This window comes from Melitaea cinxia, chromosome 17, assembly GCF_905220565.1.
Source record: "Melitaea cinxia chromosome 17, ilMelCinx1.1, whole genome shotgun sequence".
NCBI lineage: Eukaryota > Metazoa > Arthropoda > Insecta > Lepidoptera > Nymphalidae > Melitaea > Melitaea cinxia.
The window spans coordinates 7,236,833-7,247,447 of NC_059410.1; the positions used below are offsets into that span (position 1 = coordinate 7,236,833).

Here is a 10,615-nt window from a genome sequence, read left to right on the forward strand (position 1 = left end):
TCGGCCCGTAGTTGTTTGCCTGTCAGATGACTGATATTACCTACAAGCGCATTTTCTTCGTCACTATCGCAGTCACTCGTCAACATTTGGTTGCTGGGCTATGTGTGTGTTCAGTGTCCTCATCTTCCGTCTCCAATAAGTCGATAATTCCTGCCAAACTCTACCTAAAACAACATAATAAATATAAAAATATAACATATAAAGTACCAATATAATCGGCAGTTGCTATAAACAATGTAAATAAAGTATAACACATATACTATAAAGTTTGAAATCAACATGCAAGTACGCGCCCAGCGCCCCAATAATGGGGCGCTATAAATAATGCCTCTAAAAAACTAAATCTCAACCGAAAGAATCGATTTTTATCACAAAACTAATCAAATATAAAATAATACATATAAAAAACTGCTTTACACGGTTTTACTTATAAAGAAATAAAAAATAAACTTACTTTTTATTCCCGCCATCGTGAACGTCACACTTGCACTTTCTATTCTTCCAAAAATCAGAAAAAATGGCACCAACAACTTTACGTTTTTTTGTTTTTATAATGCCAAAATGTAAACAAATCGAACAGTACAATTCAATAATCAAACCACAGTTTTAGGTCGACACAGAAAATAAATAACCTGCCGTTTTAAAAATGGGGCGGTGAGCACATATGGGTTAAAGAATAGTTATTTTTGTTTGCTAAGTAGTTATTTTGTTATATTTCCTGTAAAGTAAACAGAATGGCCGAGAGTGAAAGTTATAAAATAAGCTAACATTCAAATAGAGATAGGCTAACATTGCTGAATTTTTAAGAACAAAATTTGCTTAAAATTTTATTTTGAACTCTCGTATAAGAAAAATACCCCAAATTGAAATTCTTTGTTTGTTCAAACCGAAATGAAGCAGAGTAGCAAATGAAACTTCTATGACATATAAATGTACTAACAACATCTGTAAGGAAAGTTATCTCAGATTGAAAAACCCAGTAATATAACATTACTTTTGTGTCAAGTAGCTCACTTCATTTTTGCTGCTGTATTATTTGTTATTATATAAAGTGATCTTGTCCGAAATATATTTCCTTTTTGCGTACTACACATATCTTCCTATCTTCCAAAAATATAAAGTTTTATTTGGACTTTCCATCATATCAATATTGTATTAAATTTTACTGTTAGCGCTGTTTTTCTCGACATTCTGCGACGAGCTTATAGTATTTCAAAGTTTATTTTAACCTTTTCCTTCTTTTACAAAACCACGGATTTTTGATTACCTATTGGGTTCACTGCTATTATTTAAATAAATATAATTAGTACCACCACGTGGTCCGCGAATAAATGGTCGAACATTTTCGTTAATTAAAATACATTAGCTCTTCCTCGTGCTTTCAAACACGTTTCGCTTTCTGAATGAATAAATATAATATTTTTGATAAATAGCTTCTAAATGTAGATTTATAAATGTAAGTATTTCGATTCCCAATTGAAATTTCTAATAACGAAACCTTTCGAGCTATGAGATTGTAAACAACCAAATTTTTCCTTCAATAATTCTATTTTTGTATAGCCTTTTGTGACCAATTTAACTTGTTCGTACTTATTTTCCTATTGATAGCAAAATTATTCATGTAGAAATTTATATACAACGCTTACAATTTCATGACTCTTTTTAGATTTGCAAAAAAGTGACGTAAAATAGTTTTTATCGTATCTGCGAAACTGTTATAATCAGATATAATAGTCATAAGAGATTTAAATGATTTCGATATAAGCCGTCACAAAGACAAACAGAACATTCTTTTGAACAAAAATTACATGTGAATGAAGACGTGAATCAAAAATTTAAGTAGGTTTTCAATAACAAATATACAATTTGTAGATTATATGATGATAATGATGATGATGATGATGATGAAGACGTAAATCAAAATTTTAAGTAGGTTTTTAATAACAAATATACAATCTGTAGATTATAAGAATAAAATTTTATTTTTTAAATGTATCGCCAAGTACACAGTATATAATTGGTAGAAAAAATAATACGAAAACAATAATATATCTGATAATTGAAGGTTGTTTCTTGATTCTACTCATTCTATGAGAGAAATGTAAAAACATATTATTCATTTGGCTCAAGATATCGTCTAATTAGGATCATTTTATGTTAGTTTAGTGATAATCATAATCTGAGTGTAAGTGATCATAAGTAGAATAAATTACTAAAAATAATTTGTGTTGCCTTGAAATACTTATATAAAAAATAATTGACATTAATGATAAAATCTCAATTCTATTTACATTAATGAAATGTAAGAATTGTTGATGGAAAACGCTCTTTCCTATACTTATATAATTAATTAATTAATAACTATTATAAAAAAGGGAGAGGAAGGATGTAAAATGGCCCCACACCAGCCACCTTATAGTAAGTTCCGACCTTGCATTGGCGAGTTATCCTCATTAGTTCAGCAATTTACAGTGAGCCAGCACTTGTTTTTATGCAGACATTTAATAAAGTTGTAGGACCGATGTCAAATTGGTTCAAAAGATGCAAAGGCCGACGTCAAAGGGACGACTCCCGGTATAAAGTATAAGAGAGAATCAATCTCTGGCTTCATTTTACTTCAAGCGCACTACCAGGTCACGTATCAGTGAGCGCTTTACTAACCAACCCTACTTAATATTATTACAATTATGCTATTCACGCAAGTTATCATTGTATATAGTAATTATAAATTATTGAAATAAGACGTTGACAGGTGCTACTGTCTAATGCTAATAGACGTCTTACATACTGAAAAATTACTATAATCCTAAATTGTTACATACCACAATATCATCGGGAGGATTACTGCTGTAACAAACACATCTCACGCATAAATGAACAATATTTAAATTCAGAATAAGTCAAAATAAGTCTGTAAAATCCCACTGCTGGGCGTAGGCATTTTTCAACATGTAGGAATAATATTCAAACTATTCAAATACTACGGGAAGAATTCACAGTGAGGATCCCACACTGCGAGCATTCTCTTCATTGCTAGCATTTTAATGGCCTCCACAATGCGCAGCTGCAATCGTTTGTGGTTATGGTATATTTGATCAACGTAAAACATCATTCAATACATTGTAACGGCAATCAAAAATAGCACAGCAGTACTTATACAATACTCTAGGCTAGACGAACACTACATATCACGACCGAGGTCGCAACACAGGGCATCGCAATTCGCAATTACCTTCCTCATACGAACTGAAAACGACATAAACACAGGGCTCAATAATATGCAACGACCGAAATTATATACAGCGTCTTGAATACCAATATCGAATTATAAAGGAAACGCTAGAGTATATTCAACGCAGTGCTCGCACTACCCAATGATAATTCACTTATTAATATCATAGACACTCATTCGATACCTACAAATGTTCAACAAAATAATTGAAAACATATTAATATATCCAGCAGTCTAAATAAGCAAATTATAATTTCAATCTTAGATTCTATAGACATCACAGTTGAAATAAAAATTGCACGATTCACCAGATTGTTGCAACGAATTGTTAATTAAAATACGATAATTAAACCCGAGTAGAAATTTTTTCGTCTTCCTTAGAAGGACCGGACCAGGCATGCCTGATCAGGACTAGATAAGGCATGTAACGCAGATGATTGGTCTAGACCTGATCAGGATGAGATGAGATTTCCTGATCTGGACTTGATCAGGAAATCTCATCTCATCCTGATCAGCGGGTTCGGTTCGGTCCTTTTAAAAAACACGAATGTATATTTTTGAAAAAATTGTTTAACAAAAAAAAAAGCGAATTGATATAAATATGTATTAACATAATTATTATAATATTTATTTCCGTTAATTTTTTCCAATGTATTATTTATTTATGTTTTTACTTTAAATATTAATTATTTTTATTTATTTTTAAGTTATTAATTAATTATTATTATTAATTAAATTTTATTTATTAACTTCTAATGATTAACTACTAACTACTATTTCCTATTACTTACGACTGCTCCACTGTGTAGAAATGGACTCCCTGCTAGATTGTCCTGATAACTGTATATATACTAAGTGCGCTTAAAAACATTAATAGCGCGATTCAGGCTCAGTTCGCGTCATTTCTTTCAGGCCATCCTGATCTGAACCGGACCAGGTCCTGATCCAGTATGCTTTACCATACTTGGTAAGATTTTACATCAGGCTAGCCTTGTCTGTACCGGACCTGGTCCTGATCCAGTATGCCTTACCATACTTGATTATATTTTACATCAGGCTATCCTTGTCTGGACCGGACTTGGTCCTGATCCACTATGCCTTACCATACTTGATTATATTTTATATCAGGCTATCCTTGTCTGGACCGGACCTGGTCCTGATAGAGCTTGCCGGATCACGCATGCCTTATTCTATCCTGATCCGGTCCAGATACATGATCTGGTTGAGCCTGACCTTTTTTCTACTCGGGAATGTCTGACGCTTAAAAATATTTTTCTTTTTACTACATAAATTTTTCTACCGTGACGCGATCTTGTCGAGTCTCTCCGAGTCCTTTTTCCCATTTTATTTTTCAATGGAATATTTTATATGGCCTAAAATATTATTTTTTTCTAAATTATTTTTTTAATACAATAACATGGTAAATATTTTTATGTATATAAAATTATATAAAACGTTATTGTATATGTAGAACGCGATTTTAAATATGCGTTATAGGCCCAAAAAGAAATATTGGAAAATAAATAGACACAAACAAAAATAATAACATACTACAAAAATAGGTACGTACTTTTAATATAAAGCTAATACTCATATTTCGTAGTACTTAGCATGTAGAGTTGAAACAGCTAATGATATCATATCACCCGCAGTTTATCAATAAACAAACTGTGTAGATAAGAAAACAGGCACATATTATCACTAGTAGTTTTTTAATAACGATTTTTGTATTATTTTCTCTGCTTTGATTTTAATTACATTTCAAAACACACATTCAGGCAATTCTATAACCAAAAATGTTTAGAACGTAATACGCTTCGTCATCATTCATATAGAATCCATAATAGAGCAATTATGGATTTCGATTTTTGTTAAAATCGAAAACTTCTCTAGCTGAAATATAAATTACATAATTTACTATCTGTTTGTTTGATAGCTTCTAAACGTACTGTAACTATTTCATAAAATTTACTATGAGAAACCTAGTAGAGAATAGTCATAATGCCAATAAAACATTTTAGTGTGATTCATTTATTCACTTGTGCCTTCATTAAAGTACGTAATACTTACTATAATAATACTATGTTACTATATTAAACTTTATTAACTACTAAAAATTTGTAAATTTAATTTTATTTTTTCATGTGTAATTACATTTTTTATATCTCTATCCTCCAGATACTGCCCGGCCAGCGTGAAATGCCGTACAATTGGGCAGCCTACCTCCTCTTCCACATGCACTTCACTCAGATATTCCACACCGCTTCCATATGCCTCACTCTCTCGCTAGCTATTTGGAGATACGTCGCCATTAAGTAAGTGTGATTTGATATCCGTGAGATTGTCTCTGCTCTTTCCATGATATGTTAACGTTGCTACTATTCCAGCGCTGTAGTGATACCAATATACTATAAAACAAAGAAATCAACGCAAAAAATTGATAAAAGAGTTGATTTTTTGCGTTGATTTAGAACATCTACTTTTTTTGTAGTTCATCTAGAACAGCTAATTAGTATTAAATAAAACTACATTGTGAGAGAGTGTTGTAAAGTTGTTAATATGACAACTTTTTGAAAATAATGACACCATAAATATTATGACGTAGAGTTGAACCTTATTATATATGCTGCTTACTATTTAATGCTTGTCTAATGAATCACTACTAAGCCGAATAAAAATTATATCTATAAAATATTAAAAAAATTGATTAAAATTTCTTGATGGAAATGAAATTTATTACAGCTAGATGTTCTTTTATAAATATACCATACCATTATATATTTTTTTAAGATTTTGAGAAAAAATTAATTCATACTGTGTGTTTAGTACGTTTTCAGATATTTTTTTTTTTTTGATTTATTTATAATTTTACCTTGTATTGACATCGAAAACAAATGATTAAAAATTATACTTGTACTTCACTGTACTTGTGCTATACGTGGTTGGTTTATTGCGTCTATACTTACAGCCTCATTAATATGCTACTCAATGCATACAACACTATAATCAGCATAATTGGTTACAGGTACTCAGACAGAAATCATATTCTCTGCACAGAGAGGCGTTGCAGCATCGCCATACTGAGCAGTTTCATTTTACCCCCTATACTTTGTATACCTACGTTTATGGTGAGTTTAAACTTAATTCGTATATAAACAACCATAACAGGAAAAATACACTAACCTTATCTGTCCCGAGCGATAATACACAAAATCGAGAGGGACTTATGCGTGATTAACTAAATACCTAGTTATCCTTTCAATAGTAGAACACCTTACAGAATTGAAGTATTGTTAGAGTGTTTTCCCTGATTTACATACAAAGTATATACAGATTTGTATAGTGTAAGTATATGTGTAAGTGACACTTTGGTCTGCTTTCTGTCTGAAAATAACGAATAATCGAAAAAAACTGAGGTAGGGCACAGCAGGAATTTCCGGCTCAAAATATGGAGCAGCCCGACTGGGGTAGTACCTCGACCTTACAGAAGATCACAGCTAAATAATACTGTTTTCAAGCAGTATTGTGTTCCTGTTGGTGAGTAAGGTGACCAGAGCTCCTGGGGGATTGGGGATTGGGTCGGCAACGCGCTTGCGATGCTTCTGGTGTTGCAGGCGTCTATAAGCTACGGTAATCGCTTACCATCAGGTGAGCCGTACGCTTGTTTGCCGACCTAGTGACATAAAAAAAAATAAAAAAAAATAAAAATACGGTTCGTTCACCTGATGGTGAGCGATTACAGTAAGTTCTAGATGTCTGCATCACCTTTTGGTGCATTACACGCACGTCGCCGTTCCTACCCCAGCCCCCAAGAAGCTCTGTTTACCTTACTCACCACAGTAACACAACGCTCCTTGAAAGCAGGATTATTTAGCTGTAATCTTATCTAAGGTCGAGGTACCTCACCAGTCTTCAGTAAATTTATCCATATTATTAAAATAAAAAATAGGTTAGAATAGATAATATTGTTTGAATTTTTTTCTACAAACATGACCCCTTGTGCAAATTTCTCGTGTATAACTTTGTCTTTGATAACTTTGGTATTTCTAAAGGAAGGGTGTGTAGATATAATATGCTAGGTATAAAAACATATTCCAAGTATATTTAAGCCCGATTTTTACCGTTACAAAGGGCAAAATCGTTACCAGAGGGACTGGTTAATTTACAGTGTGTAAATATGTTTAACATACAACACCGTCGTTAGATTTTAAATTGTATTTAAAGTAACAGCCAGGTGATATATATGATATTATACATGTTAATAATAAAAATATAAATATATATTACGCCCAGACTCGGGGTGGACAACGAACCCATAACCCTTGGACTAAGGAGGAGGAGCACTGCAAACATACTAACGGTTTAAAATAAACATTATTTTCCATAAGGGCACAAATTTAATAACTTTAAGTAAAGGGCGAAAAAATATTTAAGAAACTACTAAAATATTGAACAGTTTCCGTTATTATTTTAGTTATTTTAGAAAAAGTTTCATAAAATTTAATAGAAAATTTCTTATCTCACTCGAACTGACTTTCAAATAACGATTACCATGAAACCCTTTTATATCAAACGACAAACGAGAAGTGAAAGTTCAAAATAGTCTCCCATCGTTTCTCAATTGATTTCACTCGATTTATTTTATAACCACCTATTTTGTTCCGATGTTTGAAACTGATAGTAAGAATTTAAATATGTGGTGATATTGTTATGTTATTATCATGTCCAGATTTTGTTATCAAAATGGACATTTTATATTTTAACATCAAAATTCTTAGCTAATCTATAATATAAAAATGAGTCGCTGAATGTGTTGCTAAGCGCAAAACTCGAGAACGGTTGGACCGATTTGGCTAATTCTTTTTTTAAAATATTCCTTGAAGTACGAGGATGGTTCTTACGGAGAGAAAAATTCTAAAAAAAAAATTAAATTTCCTAAAAAAGTCTAAAAACAACACTTTTCTATACTCCCATACAAAAGATTTGTGATAATAGTTAAAAGTCAATTTGAACTTTAATACCATACGATAAAGTTTGTGTTAGGTGATACGAAGTTCGCCGGGTCAGCTAGTGCAATATAAAAACTAACAAAAAACCCTAAAAAATGTTATAAATTGAGTACTCAACGGCTTTGGTTTTTATAAATTATAGTCATAATTTGGCGTCTTACTTTTGTATTTTTTTTTGCACAGGTATTTGATGTCCATACTACTGTAGTACTAGAACCTAACGGACCGATGATTCTGTACCACGTAGATTCAGACGAAGAAGGTCAAATGTACCAAATAAACTTTTGGGTACATGCTGTGGTCATAAAGCTGTTACCATGTTTCATACTAACTGTTATCAGCTTATGGTTAATCAGAGAGGTGTACAGCGCTAATGAGCATCAAAAACGAATTCGAGTTTACAACACGTGCTCTACAAGCGACAAATTATTAAAACGTCAAAATAAAGGAGACAAAAGGACAAACCGAACCACAAAGATGTTAGTAGCCGTGTTACTATTGTTTTTGGTGACGGAACTACCCCAAGGGATTTTGGGCCTTTTAAGCGGTGCTTTGGGACGATGTTTCTTTAAGCGATGCTACGATCTGTTTGGTGAATTAATTGATGCACTAGCATTACTGAACGGGTCTATTAATTTCGTTCTGTACTGCTCCATGTCAAGACAGTTTCGGATGACATTTAGACAGATGATGTGGCGAGCACATCTTCATCAATGGCCACCACCGCAAGCATCTCATTCGGATGGTTTGAACACGTATGTATTCAAGTAATTTATAAAAGTAGGTAAGTTTGAAGCCGTTAGATTAACGCATTTTTATTATTCCTTTTCTTTCTTAACAGAAAGTTCAAAATAGTTGCCTATTAAATATGATATAGACAGCCTAGCGTACATATAAAAATACGCTCTGCATGAACACTTTTGATTTTACGGGACTTATCGCAGTAAGTTAAAAGCATCTGCCTAATTTATTCTTGTCGCTTAGACAATTTACGTACTAAAAATATAACGTTTTAAGCGAATAAATTACATGTAAAGAAGAGACTCTATAAGAATATATAAATTGATTCCGTCACAACATCGAAATAAAAAGTAAAAAATATTTATACCATTTTTCAATACAATATTAAGTTAAGATAAGAAATTAAAGTCTAATTTCGAATGTATTAACAAATTTTTGTTTAAAAAAAATTTAATTTCATTATTTATGTAGGTAATAATAATTGGTTTTTGTTTTGTTACAGAGCAAAAACATCGATTCCTTGAAACAGGAGAACTCAAGAGAGGCAGGCGTATGTTTTACAACAATTTGTATAAAAATTTAACTTTTAAACAAAGGTGTACAAATATTACAAATTGTTGTCAATCAAAATTGTTTAAAATGTTTAATTATTTATGTTAAAAAATTTATAACTTTACAATAATTTATAAAATTGTATTCAGTGCAAATGTACTTGTTTAAGAAAATACCTATAAAATTAAGTATTGATATTTATTTCAGGATAACTAAAGTAAGAATCTAGTCATAGATTGTAATTAGAAATAAGGAAAAGACTTTAATAAGTAATAGTTTCAAGGAGATAGATATTGATTTCGTACACCAACAAAAATATGAGCTTCAATTGCTTCAATAAATACGTTAATGAATTTGTTACGTTTTCATTTACTACAGTCAGATATGTTAAATATAAAAATAAAAATGCTGTAGAAAAAAAAAATATGAATAACATGATAGTTATTAAAAGTGTGTCAGAAATGCTCGAAGTTTATCGATTACAAAAAAATAAGCAAATCTTTCTTGTTCGTAAAACCAGAACTAGGATTAAAAAACACCCTTACCCATTTAGGAATATGTTTTGACATTATGACCTTCCAAAATCTCTTCTTTGTTATATACATACAACGTGTTGCTGCGTAGAAACGAAACATTTCGTTTAAGTGGATTGAACACTTTCTTAAAGGTTAAGTTAACTCATTCTACCAAATCTTTATTTTTCTTTTAATATGTTAACAGCGCTGGGCCAGGATTCAATTGCAAAACGTTACATAAATAAATCATTGATTTTTATTGGTAAAAAGTTCTTTAAAATTAGCTTTCTAGCGGAAAATCATTAACACTTATGCAAAGTTAATAGAAATCCTAGGAGTAAAAACTTAAGGTAGCTGGTAGTGACTAGATGGCTAAAGTGGGTGATCGGGTCTCGTGACCCACCTTGGGGAAAACTTACTTCCAGCAGTGGACTGTAATAGGCAAATGGCAAGCAGGCAAGGCAAATGATAATGATGAAAAAAATTTAAAAGTTCGGTGCCAAGCTGTCTTGCTGTTAAACGCGAGTTCAAAATCAAGTGAGATATCAAGTACACTATCGTTTCTT

The 10,615-nt window shown here is 31.8% G+C and overlaps 1 protein-coding gene across 1 annotated transcript in view; it reads left to right on the forward strand.

Annotated features, from left to right (window-relative positions):
- Window positions 1–10,311, forward strand: part of LOC123661338 (G-protein coupled receptor dmsr-1-like) — a 36,693-nt gene extending 26,382 nt beyond the window's left edge. Inside the window, exons 3-6 of the mRNA XM_045596300.1 lie at window positions 5,411–5,547; window positions 6,258–6,360; window positions 8,425–8,996; window positions 9,485–10,311. Coding sequence (XP_045452256.1) covers window positions 5,411–5,547; window positions 6,258–6,360; window positions 8,425–8,996; window positions 9,485–9,506 — 834 coding nt within the window. The 3' untranslated portion in view covers window positions 9,507–10,311. The remainder of the gene's footprint in view (window positions 1–5,410; window positions 5,548–6,257; window positions 6,361–8,424; window positions 8,997–9,484) is intronic.
- Window positions 10,312–10,615: the final 304 nt, after the last annotated feature.